At 42.9% G+C, this 19,686-nt stretch overlaps 1 protein-coding gene across 1 annotated transcript in view; it reads left to right on the top strand.

Annotated features, from left to right (window-relative positions):
* Window positions 1-19,043, top strand: part of STOM (stomatin) — a 28,558-nt gene extending 9,515 nt beyond the window's left edge. Inside the window, exons 2-7 of the mRNA XM_059925518.1 lie at window positions 4,074-4,177; window positions 5,112-5,184; window positions 6,220-6,302; window positions 9,469-9,672; window positions 10,654-10,788; window positions 16,965-19,043. Of these exons, the coding sequence (XP_059781501.1) occupies window positions 4,074-4,177; window positions 5,112-5,184; window positions 6,220-6,302; window positions 9,469-9,672; window positions 10,654-10,788; window positions 16,965-17,159 (794 nt within the window). The 3' untranslated portion in view covers window positions 17,160-19,043. The remainder of the gene's footprint in view (window positions 1-4,073; window positions 4,178-5,111; window positions 5,185-6,219; window positions 6,303-9,468; window positions 9,673-10,653; window positions 10,789-16,964) is intronic.
* Window positions 19,044-19,686: the final 643 nt, after the last annotated feature.

Raw genomic sequence — 19,686 nt, 5'->3', positions numbered from 1 at the left:
TATTCTACCACAGTTTTCAGGAAAGAGTTTGGTAGTAAAAGAAAAAAAAAATACTCTAAACCATGGCAAAGTAGTATTTACCACCAAGTATCATGGGATCCCTAATCTTTAAGATTGTTCCTACCCAGCAAATATCAACAAGTATATCAACCAAAATGTCTCAGAAATACCTATTGTTCATTATTTGTCTTTTACCTCATAAAGGTAGGAGGGAGGATTCAGTCCTCAGGGTAATGAGTGGGAATCTTGAAGGAAATGAATTTCATAAAATTTGGGGGAGTAGCTGAGAATTTCTTTTCCCCTTTGGGCTGTAGTGACCGTAAATGACTAAGGGTTTGTTTACAGCCTGGTGGAGTCTAAGCCTCACCTCTCTGAGGAATGTGATTTATGCACCTTTTTAAGCTATAACCAGGTGGGGAAGAGTTTCAAGGGTTGAGAATGGAATAGTTTCATTTTAAAGGCACTAGAATATTATGAAATAGCGCCATTTCTCCAGTGCGTATGCTCGGATTATTTCTAGCTGAGCGTTTGAAAAGTGAAAGACCAAGCCCAGTTTTCAGAAAATCCGCTTAATTTCTTCTTCCTCTTGATTTGCAGTCAAATCCCATATACTCATCTGGGGTTTTCAAGAACATAATGGAAATTGAGCACAAAAAACCTGGGCTGTACTTTCCGATTTGTCCTTATATAGATAATAATTCAGTAACTTAATAATTTGATTCATTAATCACCTTCTTGAAGGTCTTTGAATGTCCAGGCCTAGCCTGGCAGGAGGGAGGCACGAAGTGAGGGAAAAATTAAGTAGTTTCAGAGGCTTTTATCAAGAAGGGTAAAAGCCACCTATTTTCCCATTTTTCATCATGGAAATTGAACACTTGAGTGAAATAGGAGAATGACAGAAAACTGTCATCTGTGTTTACTGAGCACTGCCTCAATCCTGCAAGGCCAATCTGATTATTTCAAATAAAGACACAAAGGTTCAGAGAGGTAAAGATCGCACAACTAATTAGTCACAGAAAGTTGAAACTTAAACATTCCCTATTCTCAGGAAGTTCATCTAATAAGGGATATAAATGCACAAGAAATTACATATCTAGTTGGAAAGCTGGCTAAGTATTTTATATCCACTCTCTGCAAGATACTGTGCTAGACATTGAGAATATAAAAATAAAAAAGAAACATCCCTGCCCTCAGGGAGTTTATCATTATACTGTTCAGGACACAGAGCTTTGCCTGGAATATGGGAGACTTGGGGCAGTATTTTAGAAAGCACCAAATGCTGTCAGATAAGTATTTGTGGCCCATCTCTTCCTTGTTTGGAATTCCTTTCATTTGGGAAACCTAGACCTGAGCCTGGCAATGAGCCTTGAGACTGTCTCTTGCTATAAATAGGCACAGCTGGAATTAAGGGGGCTTCCTCTGTAAGAATATCAGATTTCATTCTTGGAACTCCTACCATGCTTTCCCAGCTTGGATTCTGTTTTGAGGAAGTGCTCCAAACACAACAACTTCTTTTATAAGGATTTTTTTTTTTTTTTTAATTCAGAGGCAAAGGGTCAAAGAGTGAATTGATTCAGAACATGGGCTTTGGAGTGAGATGACCTATGTTTGAATCCCAAGTCCTCCATTTTGTGACCTTGGGAAAGATGTTGCTTCAGTTACTTCATTTGTACAGTGGAATTAAAAACACCTAACTTCGCAGGGCTTTGTAAGGAGTAAATGAGATACGTGTCTAAAGTGATTTATTACAGTGCATGAAGTATAACAAACTGTCTAAAAAGGCTGCTGTGATTCACATCCGTTATGACAGCACCTGATAGGGCTTCTCACCTATGGAGAAGTGGCCTTGCTTGGAATATTCTCTCACTGAACATATCCGTACCCCTCAAAATGATAACTTAGAAGCCTCCAGGATTAACTTAGTTCACTTTTACTTAAGTACGCGTTAGGATGTTAACCTGACACTATGACACAGGATCGGAAAACTACAAAGTCGTGTGTAACCAAAGTACTCATGTGTATTTCTGGTTTTTCATCTTATGTTTTAGAGCAGTTGACCTGGATACCCACGTGTGTCTTTTCTTCATGCTCCCAGCCGTCACTCTGCTTCTTTCTTGGCCTCCTATTTATTCAAAGCCCCATCTCGCTGCTGTCTTCGCCCCTCCTTCTGATCTGAGTAGTAACCCACGCCTGGCCTACCTCTTCCCCTCTGACCACCTCCCTCCCTCCCATTATTAAAACAGCTCCTGGAAAGACAGCAGACGCCTTCTGTGGTTGATAAGAAAAGCGATCTATCCCTAGGCCTATTCAGTCCCTCTGTCCCCCACAGAAAGGAAAAACAAACTAAAAACGAGGAAGACATCAGACACAGAGAGGGGGAAGCACAACTTAGGAAGGGAAGGGAATTTCCCAGGATGACGGTGAAAGGCGATCAGAGGGATGGTTGCTGCAGCAGGAACATGAATAGGTCCAGACACGGCTCCAAGACTCTTCTTTGGAAGGTGAAATTGGTAGAATACCTGAGCCTGCTGAAAGGAGGTGTAGACAATTGATGAAAGGTTTGGGGTTGAATCAATAAGTACATTGAAAACTAAGCAAAGGGGAAAAAACAGACATTGACTCCCGAAAAAAAAAAAAAAGTTGTACAGGAAAAGAAAACGAATTATGCTTCAGTACATGGCTTAGCTCTGAATGGCATTTGCATATTCATGAAATATAAAATTGGATATTGATCTAACCAAAATTATGCAATTCAAAGGATGGGTATATTTATGTGGGGGGGAGGGGTAGAAAGTCAATAGATAAAACTCAAAACTGAAAAAACAACAAATAACCAAACCAGTGTATTATTTAGAAACGGGGGTTAAATACCACAATACTCAGCCGAAATAGCGGTTGCCTTGAGTAGAAGAAATTGGAAGAGGTGAGCAGGGGACCGCATTCTTGTACTCGTGGAACTATTTGACTTTTTTAGCTTTATGCAAGTTTAACTGATAAAAAATTAAAACTAAAACAGAAAAAGCACAAATGCATAGCGACAGGCTAAAAAAGAAGGTGAAAGAACAATATCTAGAGGGGAGAAACATAGGTGACAAATTTTATTTATTTACTTCGAAAAATGTGCATGCACATAGAAAGGGTTTGGAAGAATATTTATCATCTCTGAATTGAATGATTTTTCCCTTATACTTTTCTAAATTTTTTTGCAGTGGGGCATGTATTATCTTTGTGATCAGACAAAAGCTATTTCAGGGAATTCCCTGGCGGTTCAGTGGTTAGAACTCTGCGCTTTCACTGCCAAGGGCGCAGGTTCAATCCCTGGCCTGGGCACTAAGATCCCACAAGCCTCATGGTGCAGCCAAAAAAAAAAGAAGGAAACAAACTATTTCATGTTACAGAAAAGGGAAACTATTAGAAATGTGAGAGGGAAACTATGTACAAAGATGTTCATTATAGCATTGTTCATAATAGTAAGAAATCAGAACCAATATGGATGATACATTGTGCATATACCCAGTGAGATATTTTACAGGTGTCCTTTTTAAAAAGAGGACCTAAATGAGCTTATATGCGTGTATCATATGATTTTCACCTTTAATTGTGCTGTACCCTCGGCTTAAATTCACTTTGCCCTCCTTCCTCTTTTCATTGGTATTTTCCTTAACCATTACATCCTGCAAGAAGCCCCTCTGACAACCATCACCATTGTCTACCCACCCCACCCCACCCTACTTTCACCTCCATCCCAACGGTGTGGTGTGAGTTACCCCTATTCTGTGTTTTCAAAATATGCTGAATGGACACTATATCTGCACTTAGTATTATAATGATCTGTTTGTCTATCTTGCCCGCTAAACTTTAACCTTCTTGGTAGTTGGGATTGGGTCTTACTTTTATCACTTCACTGCATAATAAAAATTAGGGAAAGGAGCACCTGCACTTCAAGGTCTTTATGAGGATTCGATGGGAAAATACATGTAAACAGCTGGTGTTCAGTGAATAGCAAGGATGAAGATGATGGAGGAACCATGCTAAGAACAGTGATAAGAGCTGTGTGTTTTTGGTTTTCACAGATAGCCCCAGTGCAGGCCTGGGACCTTGTGGATGGATTTTGGTGGCTATATCATTCTTGTTCACAGTTTTAACTTTCCCGTTGTCAGTATGGATGTGCATAAAGGTAAAGAATATTTCATCAACATCTGGAAAGGGGTCAACTCCTAAGTACATAAACCCACTGTGTGTGTGTGTTTGTGTGTGTGTGTGTGTGTAAGAGAGACAGAGAGAGACCATACTGGCCTATAATTCTTAACTCTAGTCACCAATTATAATGGAATCTTAAGACTTCTTTTCAGCCACTGCCCAGTCAGTCCCTCCTGACGATTAAAGTAGGGATCACCATCTAAAATTTTCTGGAGTCAGGGATGTGGGATGGTCCTGTGAGAACAAGTCCTCCAGAGTCAGGATGCTGAGGTGTGACTGCTGGTGCCATTATTTACTGTGTGACCTTTGCCGTGTAAAATGTGAGGAAATAGCAACACCTGCCTTATAGGGCTGTTGTGAGGATTAAATGAATTACGTACTTATCACAACACCTGGCACGTGTTAGTAATACATTAATAATGTTAATAATGTCTATAAAGTTATTAATACTGTGATAAATGACTATCATTTTCATATTCCTAAAAAGAGAAAATATGCTCTAAGAATTTTCAGATTACGTTACTATTATAATTTAAGGAATCAGGAGACAAACTACGAGGACTTCAGCGCTTTTTTTTCTGTATTGACAATGCATGAGTAACTGAATAATAATGTTAACAGCTGAGGAGTGAGGGTGTGGATTTGCTTCTGTATACTCTTCTATACTTTCCAGATTTTATACAATGAGTATCTATTGCTTTTATAATCCATAATAAAAGTAAATAACTTGGTTATTTTGGCAGGGCTAATTAAACATTAACCATGTTACCTATAGCTATTATCTGGATTATAGAGAAGAAAACAAAATAGAGGCATCTCACTTGTTTAGAGCTGAAATATATATTTTAAAAGCTATGCGTATAAATACTTGTACTCCTCATGTTAAATTATTATTTGTGCTTTTAATCTAGATCATAAAAGAATATGAAAAAGCCATCATCTTTAGACTGGGTCGCATCTTACAAGGAGGCGCCAAAGGACCTGGTCAGTACTAGGACTCTGAACTGTTTGCCTGGAGAACGAGATTCGCCCTTTTACTGATGTGATTTCCCTTATGAGGGTCTCTTGACTCAGAAGAGAGTTCTCATAGCAGAAGTTGTGCAACAATAGCAGCGCTGCCTACCAGGAATTACCCTTTCCTTCCTGCCTCTCCCCTCCCTTTCCTACTTGAGTTGATAAGTTTATCTTAGGCCAAGAATAGCCACAGCTATCGAAATTTGAGCGTGAGAGTCCCTACTGAAATAAATGCTTTCAGTCATTATTTTTGGCAAACTTCGATTAAGCTCCCACTGAGTTCCAGGCTCTGGGAATTCAAGGGAGATGAAAACACAGTCCCTGCCCTCAAGGATCTTACTGCCTGGAGGTGGGACACCAACAAGGAAATAGGTAGTTACAACCCAACGTGATAAGTATTATGGTCAAACAGTCGCAGATGGCTGTGGAAACCCAGAGAAGAGTGACGACCCCAACTAGTAGATGCTTTCTGGAGGTGACATCTTGGCAGGATGTCAAGATGGTGTGAGGCAGGGGAGAGGTGTTCCCAGCACAGAATATGTGCAGAGCAATGCAGAGGAGAGCATTGTAGGCTCAGGGAACTGCAGGCGGCCCAGCCCAGCCAGAGTGCAGGATGGGAGGAGAGGGGAGTGGCGGAAGAGGTAAGCGGGGTCAAGGTCGTGCAGGACCTTATACGGCTTGTTCAGGGCTTTGTGTTGGTTCATAGGAGAGAAACTAGCAGGAGTAGAAAGATGACTTGGGAAGTGATTGCATTGGTCTAAGGGAAAACAAATGGGCGACAGTAACAGTGCAGTGAGGAGATGCAATCCACAGGTCTTGCGGGGACAGTTAGATGTGGGAAGAAAGCAGCGGGAGTCAAGGATGACATTCCTGGCTTCTGGCTCATTCACTGAGATGAACTGCTTTCTTTCGGTTTATCAGGTTGATTCTGTTAGAACTGAATGGTGCGGTGAGCTGGTCAGGTGCTGGTGTCTCCCTCTAATCTCGTGTATGTCTCTGTTGCAGGTTTGTTTTTTATTCTGCCATGCACTGACAGCTTCATCAAAGTGGACATGAGAACTATTTCATTTGATATTCCTCCGCAGGAGGTAAGGTTGTCTTTTGCTGTGAGTAACTGAGCTGTCACGGGGGAGGGGCCTGGCGTTGAGAGGCAGCAGGGAACAGTGGTCAGAGCAGAGCTTTAGAGGCTGGCTGCCCTCACCATTTTCTGGCTGTGTGACCTTGAGCAAGTTCTTTAACTTCTCTGTGCCTCCGTTTCCTCATCTCTAAAATAGAGGTTATAATAACAGGACCTACTTTATGTGGTTCTTGTGAGGACTAAATGAGATACTCAATGTAAAGTGCTTAGAGCAGAGGCTGATAGGTAGTAAGTGCTATGAAAGTGCTTGTCGTTACTATTATTACAAAACGTACTGTCATGTTAATGTAAGTATAATATTACTGTTATCACCGTTGTCATCATTTTTACTACCACACTTCTCCTGTCTGGGTTTCTGATACAATATTCTTCTTACGGTGCTTGACTGTATTCTAACTAAATTGGTTAGAAGCCAAAGAATTAGAAACTGCCCGTTTGGTACTTTAGATAAGCATATAATGTTTTATATTAGTAATTATTTCAGGCTTTTTCAAATTGCTCCACACATCACCGTTGAAACGCACAGCAGAACCCAGAAAGTAGATGGTTGCAGTGAGACAGAGGAATTCCAGCCCTTGGGATTCCCTGTGCAGTGCTTTCCCCACAGCTCCACGCTAAGTGCGTCCTACAGCAGCTCCGTCCTGGCCCTTGACGGAGTGATGGCCATCCTGGCACTCGTGTCTAAGGAGTTGTAATAACCGTCGCAGATAGAAAGCCTAAAAACATGACGACGGGAGGGACAGAAGAAAACTGCCAGTGTTTCCTGGCCACAGGCCAGGTACTCAGCAGAGTGGTGGAGCCTTGTCACAAAATCCAGAAACCAGCTCAGGCATTTCCCTGCTGGCCCTGAGCCAAGTAGTTAGGGAGGTCAGACTTCGTAATCCACACCCACGAGGTGAAACCAGAAATCATTTTCACCCGCAAGAACAAGACTGAGAGCATTGCTGTATTCTCTGCGTGGAAGATTGACTGTTAGGAGCCCCATTCAGGGTAGCGGGGAATTCTCCTGGCACTTTCCTCTGTAAACATGGCAGGCATCTGGCAGGGTCACTGTGAGCTTCTGCCTTCCAGCTGCTTTCTAAACACAGAGCGGATTGGAACTTGGCAAGCAGTCCTTTTTCTGATCCCCTGTGAACTTACTGCAAAGGGAGATAAACACTCTGCCTACAATAATCAGTAGATAGAGAAGTTGCAACTTTACAAAGCTCCAGCTGTGGCAGAGTCACAGTGGCAAGAACTCATTTAGAAATGATACACATTTTCCCATCACATCATAGGAAAAGATTAATTTTCACACAAGATGGTAATATACTGTGTATCTATTTACAAATCCCCCACTTCTCTTCCAGGTTAGAAGTATTTTTAGGTTACTAAAAAAAAAGGATTACTGCTTTGATGCCTTGCAGAACTAAACTGCTACGTATTATCATTGTTTTTATTACTTTCCACGTACATAGCTCTTTACACTCTCAAAAGGGCTTCGTTTCCAAACATCTTCTTCTTTGACCTTCAGAGAAATTTGCGTAGACTTGGGCCTCATTATTAGCCCCATCTCACAAATGAGGAATCGCTCAGTCAGTCTAAAGGCCTTGCTGGAGGTCACCGAGGGAGGTGCCGGCAGAGCTGAAACTATAGTTGGGGTCTCCTGACTCTCTCACTCCCATTCTTCATCCCTCACTGTATTCCTGGGACCACGTTTCAGTCCCGTTCATCTCTTGTTTACTGACTACCTGCTGTGTGTCAAGCGCTCTGCCAGTGCTAGAGATACAAAGACAGACTGCCCTCAGGAAGTTCATAGTCTAACAGAGAAGTGATGATGTAGATAAATCATGTCACTGCAGTGAAGGGGCAAAGGAAAGAGTGTTTAACTCTGCCGAGTGAATCAGGGAAGTTCCATAGAGAAGAGGACACTTGAGCTGTGTCTTAAATGATGAGTAAGGACGCTCCAGCCTGAAGCCGTGGGGGAAAGAGAAGGGAGGACGTGCAAGCAGAGGGCCACCTGCAGAAAGGCCTGGGGCATGGAACATGGTGCAGGTGGGGACCTGCGTGTCATCTAGCATAGAGTGTGTGCAGGAGTGGGGAGGAATGAAGCCAGAGGGCAGATGTCAAAGGGCTTTACACCAAGGCAAGGACTTTGCCCTTGAATGTGATAGGAAGCAGTGATGCATTGTGTCCTGTTGAGCATTTTTATGTAGCGTGCTGTAAATATACTTCCACCTTGACCTCACCCTACGAAAACAGTTCCGTTCACTTTTTGTTCTAGTAACACTCTGCTACTTACAGTTCATCAAACCTCAGCTCCCCGGTACCTCTGTTCCTTTCACACATTATTCTCTCTGCCCTGAATACTCTTTCACTCTATCCTCAGAAAATATTTACTTCCTTTTCCAAGACTTAGTTCATGTATCACCTCTGCCACCTAAAGCTGTCCATCCTTTGTCCCTTAGAGCTTCCCTTGATTCCTCAACCTCTTTGAAAGTGGGAACCAAGTTTTTTCATACCTTTATCCCTGGAACATAGCACAGTGCCTGCTGCTAACTGCTACTAGGTCTCAGTATTTGTTAAGTGATCAAATGAAGGAATGGAATTAATAAATAAATGAATGTACTTTGTTAAAATTTTATAGACATAGTTAACATTCTGAAGCTTTGCTCTCTTCGTCCCTTTGGGCTGCTGTAACAAACCACCATAGACTAGGTGGCTTATAAACAACAGAAGTGTATTGCTCACGGTTCTGGAGGCTGAGAAGTGTGAGATCAAGGCACCAGCGGATTTGGTGTCTGATGAGGGCCTGCTTCCACTGTCTTTTCATTGTGTCCTCACATGGTAGAAGCGGGGAGGGATCTCTCTGGGGCCTCCTTTCTAAGGGCACTAATCCCATTCACGAGGGGTTCACCCTCATGACCTAATCACCTCCCAAAGGCCCACCTCCAAACACCAACACACTGGGGATTGGGTTTCAACATGGATTTGGAGGAACACAAACATTTAGTCAATAGCACTTACTAAAGACAATCAGCTAGTGTTTTAAGGTGTTCTGTCACATAACATTCCTTACAGTTTTATTCAAGAAAGAGGTGGTTGACAGTTGTAAAATTGCTTCCTTTGTGTTGCAGATCCTCACTAAGGATTCAGTGACAATTAGTGTGGACGGCGTGGTCTACTACCGTGTCCAGAACGCTACCCTGGCTGTGGCGAACATCACCAACGCTGACTCAGCAACCCGTCTTTTGGCACAAACGACTCTGAGGAACGTCCTGGGCACCAAGAACCTTTCCCAGATCCTCTCCGACAGGGAAGAAATTGCACACAACATGCAGGTGAGGAGTGCACCAGTGCTGCAACTCACCAGAAGTTGGAAAATAAAGCAAAGGGTCAATGGGTGTTTGAGAACTTTTCATCAAGTCAAGTTGGGGAATCACCGGCCTTTTTTTCTTTGTAGAAAAGTTTTCCCAAACTTGATGGAAGGGTATTTTTTTCACATAATTAGCTCATGGGTTAATAACACTCCGATGTGTGCGTTGTTTTTTAATTCCCTCCAGTGTGTATTTTTTTTTCCCAGAATTAGTGTTAAACTTTTTCTTTAGCATAATAGTTCAGAGGCCGTTCTGCAAGATAGCGCAGGTGTAGTTAAAGCCATATTCTGTGCGAGTCCCGTGACTGCCTTTGCAACTCTTGCGCTTTCCAGTCTTGTTTATGTAACAGATGATGAATCAAACCTGACTTGTTCAAAAAAGATCAAGTACTATAAATCTGAACTGTTATTATTTGTATAGACTTCACTGTGTGTGAAATCTCTGGTCTTACTCGATGCCCACAGCAACCATATGAAATAGAATAGAATGATTTCGTTCCTACCGTTGTAAAGGGAGGATACTGAAGCACAAAGAAATAACGTGGCTCACACAGAGTCACATTGGCTCAGGAGTGTGCTGGCCACCTGTTTTTATAAGTGAAGTTTTATTGGAATACAGCCACACCCATTGATTAATGTACTACCCATGGCTGCTTTTGACCTGCAAGGGTAGGGTTAGTTGCAACAGAGACTGAAAATAAACCATCACTATCTGACCCTTTTAGGAAACGTTTGCCAGCCCACGTTAGCTTATTAGTTAACAGAATCAGGATCCACTCCCCAGTAACCCAGCCTCCCGCTTCAGCCTCCCTGCCTGCATGGATGACTGATCTCTCTGCAACCCTCCACCAGTGCCTTACCCGCTCCAAATCCCAATGAACAGAGCTACCTTAGGCCACTGGGCAGGGGCTGAACATTTCCAGCTTGCCTTCTGTCTTCCTAACAGACTACTCTGGACGATGCCACTGATGACTGGGGAATAAAGGTGGAACGAGTGGAAATTAAGGACGTGAAGCTCCCCGTGCAGCTCCAGAGAGCCATGGCTGCCGAAGCAGAGGCATCCCGGGAGGCCCGAGCCAAGGTAACCTTTTTTTTTTTTGTAGCCCTTTTGTTTTTCCTGTTGAGTTTTCTTTTTTAGTTACACAAAGTAAAACGTGTTTGTTGTAAAAAAAATTGAAACGATCCTGAAGTAGTGAAGATGAAGGCTCTCCCCATCACTTTAAATTGTATTTCCCCCAGAGGCCAGCACTCTTAACAGCTTAGCGTACATACTTGAAGATTTCCATTTGGGGTTTATTTGACTAGGTTAGTAGTCCACTGGCTTGTTTGGTTTACAAAAGTGGGATCATACAATACATAACTGTTCTTCACCTTGGTTTTTTCACTTAACAGTATCTCCTGGGAATAGCAGTACACAGAGAGCTACCTCGTTCTCACTGCACATCCCATACATTATTCTCCCAGTGCCCTATTAAGGACACATTAACAGTTCTGACTTCAGAGCAGACAGGCAATTTCATCAGTTTGCTTACCATTCATTCCTTCCTTATTTTTGTCTTCTGTTTCATTCTCTGTCTTTTCCCAGGTTCTTCTTCCTTCTTACTGTTTCCTCTTCCTTTCTCTCCTCTTCTCTTTTTTTCACTTCTCTTTCTTTGATGTCTGCTTTTTTTCCCCCCCTCTTTTTTTTAATCATTATCCCTGCCTATGTCTTAACCCTATGTGGGTACATGACCCCCATGGGAGGTGCTGGGGGAATATTTGTGAACCTGGAAAAGAGGATCTATTGAGATGATAGTGCATAAGGATACAGGGATATCTCACCAAACCCAAGGGTAGGAAGTAGAGTCAAGCCTCACCAGAATTGGAGCCAGAGACCAGAAAGCAGCCTCAGGGGAGGCAGGCATTCCATATCCTGGGCCACGTCTCGCTGCAGACAGCTGGAGGGGGAGAATGTCTGACTCTCAAGTGCACGTCTCCCCAATTGAACGCTAAAGGAGACACACCAGCCCCGATTCCAAATTCACAGCTGAGTGATTCTTTTCAGTCCAACTTCACTCAAAGATCCTAATAAGGTCCAACAGCCCCTTACCTATGAATGGGTGGAGGAAGAGGGATAGTTTTCATAGGAGTGGTTGCTGTGGATGTGACAGATCTCCCAGGATACCAGGAGCGAACCAATTTGTTGCTGTTAGAAAACAGTAGTAACTGGTGATAATTGGCTAACCACAGAACCCTGCCCTTCTGTTAGGATGCCCTGTAAGCCACAGATTGGTCACTATAATTTTTTAGCCAGCACCAAATAGAATAGTAGCTCATTTGACACACTGCATCCAGAATTTTCTACTAACCAGGATTTTTAGATTTTCCTAATGTGTTCATTGATGCTTGTGATGACACTACAACACCCTCAAGTACTTTCTCTCCAAACCATCATATTTTATTTAGAAGATTAAATTACATTTGTGTTAATGATATTAAATATGCCCCACTATAATTTAGTTATTTGGAAGATTAGGAATCGCTTTTACCTAGAATATGTCATTAACCAAAAGCCCCATTTCCAAACCATATTGAATAATAGAATTTATCATACATAGAATACGTAGAGTATCAGAGCCTGAAGGGTCCTTAGGGATTATCTTCTGAAGGTGACAAATACCTGGCCCAGAGGCTGCCACTCCACCCTCCGGCTCCCAGGCCATTAATTAACCACAGCACTGTCTTCCCCTGAGCTTGACTTGACCTTAGAACCGTGCTGAAGCACTCCAGGTAACAACCTGCAACTGCTTGGAATTGGCCCTAAACATGAAACTTATTTGCCATCTCACTCTTTAGATGAAAACATCAAAGCCCAGAAAAGTTATGTGTTTCCTTGAAAAGCACACGGTTGATTAGTGACCATGGAGATTAGAATTTCTTCTGCTCCTCGCTGCCTCCTCTGGGACTTTCCAGGACGGACCGAGTCTCTTCTACCAGCATTCTCACCAGTTAGGAAAGAGAGCTCCTGACTTCCCTTTCTAACAATAAGAAGAGATAAAGGAAGCCGGTTAGAATTCTGAATTACTGTGCTCTCACTTGGGTGAGGCTGTCTTTAAGGTTGCGGTTAACACGCAGAATCACAATGAGTCTCATCCTTCCATAAGGTACAGTAACCCCGCAACAGCCATAAGGCCCTGTACTCAAGTTCTCAGGGAAATAGGGGTCACCGTTTCTTCAACAAATAAATTGCAGAGGAAAAGGGTGGAAGAGTCTATAGATTAAGAAACTTCAGAGAAAAATTCCTCAAGTTAATTGGCCATCGGGGAAATGCAAATGCAAGTCACAAGCAGATGCCACACTAACCATCCACCAGAATGGCTTAAAAAAAGAAAAAAGAAAGCAAAAGATCCAAGTGTGGGTGAGGGAGGAGGTCTTGTTGGTGAGAATATAGATCGGAACAACCACTCTGGAAAACTGTCAGTCTGTATGTATCTGCGAGGAATGCACATGTTTGTTTACCAAAGGGCACGTGCTGGAGTGTTCACTCCAGTACTCCAGCAGCACTTTGTAATTACCCCCGACTGGCAACTACCCACATATCCATTGCTAGCTGGATGGATAAATAAACATGGTTGATTCATACGAAGGTGTACTGCACAGCAAAGAGAATGAACGTGTAAGTGCTCATAGGCGTAATTGTGAGAGAAAGGTCACAAAAGAGGACAGATTCTCCTGAACGTGTTATGATATGTTAGGGGGACCTCTTTTTAAAGTTTTCAGACCAACTCTTAATGACTGGAAATGGAATGTCTTCCGTGCTTGCAAATTCTCCCTTATTTCCTTTTTCACGGTTCTCAGAAAAGTGCCTGGCATGTGCTTTCGGGCTCCTATCTCTGGGGCTACTCATCTAATAATGGAGAGGGTGGGGTGCAAGAATGCAGGTCACCTTTCTTGGCGCTTCCCTCAGAGCAGCCCCCCGGGTCACAGGAGGAGACAGCAGGACCGCCCACGTACCTGAAAATGCCAGCTTTCGACACGACGGTCTGTAAATATGAAGTGCCGATTGACAGGGGACTACTGCACTTTTTGCAGAAGGCGCACACACCCACGGGTAGCTTGCGTTGCTTCCTAACGTCCTACCCACAGTGCCCTCCTGGCCTGTATTAGACGCAGCCTGTGGTATTGTGTTCACCTCTTGGGCAGCCCACTCGGAGTAGCTTTTCTATTAACAAATTGTGAGATGGCCGGGTGGGTCTGGCTTCCCAGCCAAGAGATGGTGTATTGATTGGTAGTGGGAGATGAGCTATCTTTGCAGTCAGTCCATGTCCAGACAGAAAAAAGGACCTAACCGGACATCTGAGATGACATGGAAAGAAAATCAGAGCCTGCCATTCTCGTGGCAGGGTCGGCTTGTGCGTTCTCTCCAGTGTTTGCCTGGGAGGACAGTTCCCGGCTTCCCTTTCAGTATGGCTGGCACTGGCCCCTTCTCACACATCTAGTAGGGCATAATGGTTTGCCTTGATAAATTAAGGTTTTTATCCTCTAATCTGGGTTCCATCTCCCAGTAAGTATCCCCTGTCTCACCGAATGCACCGCAATCCAGGAACCTGGACTCAGCCTCTGTCCCCCTCTGGTCCCGTCCCAGTCCGCCCCACACTGTTGAGTCTCCCTCCTGAGCAGCGCCCCAGTCCGTTTCCTCCTCCATCCCCACTGCCGGTGACGGGCACCAAATCACTCTGAAAGCTGTCCCTCTCGGTCTTTTCTCTTATTGATGCTCAGACATCTGTCGGAATGTTTGCTCAAACTAGATCTGATGAGGGTTCCCATCGCCTCTGGGATGAAGACGAACACCCGAGCTTGTGCTGCCCTTCCTACCCCGCCCCATTCCCCCCCAACACCTTCCCACCTTGTCCCATTCGTCTCCCACCTTCCCATCCTGCCTCATTCATCCCCTACCTTCCCTTCTTCCCCAGAGTGCTCATCCCCTTACAGGGTCCTGGAATACACCAGCTTTTTTACACCTCAGTACCTTTTCATGTGTTCTGCCTGAAATATTCTTTCTCATCTTAATCCAAACAGCAAGGCTTTCATCCTGTAATGTTCAGCTTCTTCTGTAACCTCACCACTTCACCTTCTGCAAAAATTGCTTTCTTCTCAGTGCCGGCATTTGTACATGTCTCTGTCAGCATTTGTCACACTGGAATGAAATGACCTGCTTCCAGTCTGTCTCCCCTACTTGGCCAGGAGCTGAGGGAGGCGGGGGAGTTCCCCCTCTATCCCTAGCCCCTTACAGGGCTTGACACCTGGGAGGCCCCCAACGTTTACTGTATACGTGAATGAAATTGTACTGGTCGTAAGACCATTGCTTTTAATTCTGATATTCACAGCAGTGTTAAGAACCATTAATATTTTGAGATCCCTGTGAGAACAACCTAACTACCGTTTTAGTCTTGAGGATTATGGTATCTTTACACCTCTTCTCCTAGGATTATGAATTAGAAGTAACTGCCTTGATTTGGCTTCTGAATTTTTTAGGAATTAGGGCATAAGTGGATCCAAAAATTAGGTCTTGACTTGTCGCTTGCCCTTCCTACATAATTAGCCTCCGTTTATACACTCAACATATAATAGACCTTCTCTGTCTTCCTCACAATGGTCCCATGAGGTAGGTGCTATCCCATTTTAAGAATAAGAAACTGAGGCTCAGAATGTTAAATACAGTAAGTCCCCTACATACGAACCTTCAAGTTACGTACCTTCAAGTTGCGAACTTTCAAAGATGCAAACGTGCGTTCGCATGTCCAGTCACATAAGTTAGTTCACGTGTCTGGGTTACATTGTCGTGTGCGTGCATCCTCTACAAGTGGTTGTGCTTTTGTGTACCTTACAGTACTTTATAGAGTACAGTAGTACAGTATCTTTATCTAGGATGTCCGGAAGCAAGTTTAGAAGCAGCGGTATGTAGCCAACTGTGTTAGTTGGGTACCTAGGCTAACTTTGTTGGACTTACGAACAAATTGGACTTACGAACGTGCTCTCAGAGCGGAACTCGTTCGTTTGTGGGAGACTTACTGTAACCTTTCTGAGGACATTCAGCTAGGAAGGGTTAGGTTTGCAATTTGAGCTTGAGACCATCCAAACTCCAAAGCCCCTGCCCTCCCCACCACTCCAGTGATCTTCAAACTTTTTGCTCATGTAACCCCTCAAAGAATTTAGAAAAACTCTACGTCCCATCTCACATTTTAAATAGACATGTAAAATTTTTCATTTTGAATGTATATACTTGTCAAGCATATAAGTCCTGGCATGTTTTAAATATTGACATTTTAAAATGAAACTGTTAACATCATTCTTTTAAATGTATCCAGTGAAATTTCGATAACGTAATGATTTCATCCTCTGTTTTATAGAATGATGAAAGAATAAGTTCTTTTAGCAATTAGGAATTTTTCATTTTTTCTTTTTCTCCTTGAACTTATATTTCCATTCCAACTCCCCCCCAGTCTTTTCCTAATATAATGTATTTTGTCATGAATTATTTTCTCACCCTTCTGGAACACATTTAGTATATAAGTTAAAATATTTTTAAAATTTCTCTGACTACAAGCAAGGGTCTCAATGAGATGAATGAGGAATGAATTCATGTCTTTGTAGATGGCTGTTACTTATTGCTAGAATAAGACAAGATTCAGCATCAATTCTGCTTTTCATTTTTACAGGTAAAAGGAGTAAGAAACCTTATTTATATAAATAAGTAGATGGAATTGGAAGGGTTTTTTTAAGTAACTTTATACAATTCTTAGCACTCCCTCTGAATTTACGTGCTAAAAAATCCTACAGTGATCTTTCATCAAAAAATATTTTTAATTATCCATTCATCCGCTTGCAGTACAATAAGGTCCTCTTCCCTTTCTTTGAAATCAAAGAATTGGAAATCCATCTGACTTGCAAAAGGCTTTGTATCCAGTCATTGGGGTCATTCACTTTCTCAGCCCCTACACAGTATTCTGAATTGTCCCCTTGTTTGGTGCACTAGAAATGGGAGAAAGGCAATAAATAGTAAAAGAGGATGTCTTGACCTCAGGCACATATTCAGGCAAATCAGTTACAGGAAAAAGAACATACAGGAACTGAGTCTGGAAATTGATTTCCTTAGAACTATTCTGGCCGACTCCCAGGAAGGCTTTGTGTACCACCTGAGCTAGACATACCCCGGTTTGAACTGCTCAGCACCCGCCGTGTTCTCTGGTTTGACTTCTCCTTGCCACTGTTCTGTAGGTCATTGCAGCTGAGGGAGAAATGAATGCATCCAGGGCTCTGAAAGAAGCCGCCATGGTCATCACCGAATCTCCTGCCGCCCTTCAGCTCCGGTACCTTCAGACACTGACCACCATTGCTGCTGAGAAAAACTCGACCATCGTCTTCCCTCTGCCCATAGATATGCTGCAAGGCGTCATAGGGGCAAAACAGTGAGCCATGTAGGCCGATGCAGAGATGAGCTCTTCCCTCCTAAGGATGAAGTGAGGACCAAACCAGCCTCTAACCCATAAGGAGGGAATAGGGCGGGAACCTTGACTTTCCTCCCTCCCTTCCTTTTTCCGTATGTTGAGTGTGATGTTCTTAGAACGTGTAGTGCTCCTAGCCACAGATGAAGGTTGTTGGCTTGTAAATACTACGTGAGAGTATGATTTATGTAAGATAATCTCTCACTCTAAAATACTTAAAAGTTCATATTTTTAGATTGTTATGCGATAGGTTAAATCCATCTTCTTTCGAATTTCATTGAGTCATTCTGTGCCCTCTATCAGCAGCCAGGCCAAAAGTAGGAAGGTAGACCATCATCCCCACCTGACATCCTGGCTGGACAAATGTTTTGCAGAGAACAGTGACCTCGGGCTACAACCAGCTTCTCTGGGCCACATGTGCCTTACCTCCGGGGAATCTCAGTTAAGGAAATTTTCCTAACATCAGTTTACCTTCTAAACTCAAACCGCCCCACCCACACTCCCGATGTTGCAAAATAATCCTTACTTGAGAGTAGACATTTTCTTGCCAGTACCTGTTAGCACTGGAGAAAAAGGTGAAGATTAAGGAAAATGATTACCCTAACTCTTGAAAGACTTCTAAATCCATTGCTATAGAGGTCCTTTTAAAATAATGTGGGTGGTTTTTTCTTTTAACTTCTTTGAGCCCCTTTATGAGTAAATGATTCCTCTGTGGTCTGTCTTTCAAACCAGCTAAATACTTGTCACAAAAGTGCTTTTTTTCTTACTTTTGCCTATTTTCATATATCAGGTTCTAAATAGTTTTGATTTTTTAAAATAAAATTTTCTCTAAGCTCTATAAACCATTGTTTGTATACCCATTTGAATAGCTTAAGGGACTAGTACTTTAAAAAAATATATCTTCAGAAAACCCTTATATTTTACTGTCTGCATGCTATCGACTCGTGTACACTATTAGCTATCTTGGTTGCCATTCATTAAGTAGTAGAAGGAATTCATAGTCTCTCGGGCACACAATATCCAAGGAGCTTGGGAAGATCCTCTCAAACTTAGCATATCTATATAGGTGTAGATCTTTTTTATTTCCCTGGTGATTTTTTTTTTCTGTCGTATATGGTGATGCTGAAGGAGGAAGTGGTCAGACCTGAACCACCACTGCTGTAATATTAAGAAGCACCTTCCCGTTTCACAAATGCCTGTGAAGCCAAGTAATCTGGCATTCTTCTATTGGTCTGGAAAGCCACCTGGTGACATTTGTACCACTTCCTCTTTGAAGCTCTGAGTTCACCTAGAAAAGTCTTAAGAATAGCAGCTTCCTTACCCAAAGCTGCCCTTCATATCTGTCCTTAGCTGGGTCATGGGTCACTCTGTCAAATCCCAGCCTCCGAGAGTCCCCTCCCCAACAGCCCATTTCTAAGGTTATTTTACAAAACCTTGAACCACCATGGATCCAGGTGCCTGGCTGAGTTCATTAGATATACAATATACAGAGCATTTTGGCTTGGAACTCAAGCTGCATTTATATTTTGAATTTTTAAATAATGATTTTCTCTCTTTTGTGAGGTGGTTCACCCTTGACCACTGAGGACCAGGAGACAACCACATTTCCTGGCTGAAAACCTCTTGTCAGACTTAGAGGTTCAATGCTTTCTGTTCCTTGAGTCTATCTCCAGATACCAAACAACCTTCGCTCTTCTGCCTTGTGGATTCATAGTCCAAAAGGTTGGAATTAAATTGCCTGGGAGGGAGGAGGCATAGAAGGAGCTCTAGGATGACAGTGTTAGTACGAGAGTTTTTTCCAGGTGGCCTCCCTTTCCAGTGCTGTACATAATAAAGTGTGCACTTTTACTAATTTTCTTTGGGTGAGAGAAATTTTCTTTGGGTGAGTCTGTTTCTGCCTGCATTTCGCGTATGTGGATTTCGTTTTTCAGAAGTGGCACATCAGTTCCTCCAGTCCTGGACTAGCCGCTTTGGCTTCTGTGTGCTTTTCCTGGGCCAGAGGAGGAGGAGAGGCCGTGGTCCATCTGCCGTCTCTCATGTCTTGGCTCCCTCTGGTGCACCTGCCTGCAGTTTCCCTGGGGAGTTTGAGATCGATGAATCCTTGGCTGGGCTCATTTCTCTTTGCCTTAATCCAAACAGGACAGGACCTCACTTCTTGCTGTCACCCAGCTAATCACACTGGCATACCCCCTACTTAAAAAGAGAAATAAATGATATAAAACTAATGGGTGTTACCTGCCATAGTCAACCTTCAAAGAACCATCTTGAATTAATGGCTACCGCTTGTGAAGCATTAGGTACATACATTCTATCATTTTATCTTCAAAACAACTTGATGAGGGACTTCCCTGGCGGTCCAGTGATTAAGGCTTTGTCCTCCAATGCAGGGGGTGCAGGTTCATTCCCTAGTCAGGGAGCTAAGAGCCCACATACCTCAGGGCCAAAAAACCAAAACATAAAACAGAAGCAATATTGTAACAAATTCAATAAAGACT

Source organism: Balaenoptera ricei, chromosome 6 (assembly GCF_028023285.1).
Source record: "Balaenoptera ricei isolate mBalRic1 chromosome 6, mBalRic1.hap2, whole genome shotgun sequence".
Lineage (NCBI taxonomy): Eukaryota > Metazoa > Chordata > Mammalia > Artiodactyla > Balaenopteridae > Balaenoptera > Balaenoptera ricei.
The sequence above is the reverse complement of the archived record's forward strand: the minus strand, read 5'-3'. Positions and strand labels throughout refer to the sequence as shown.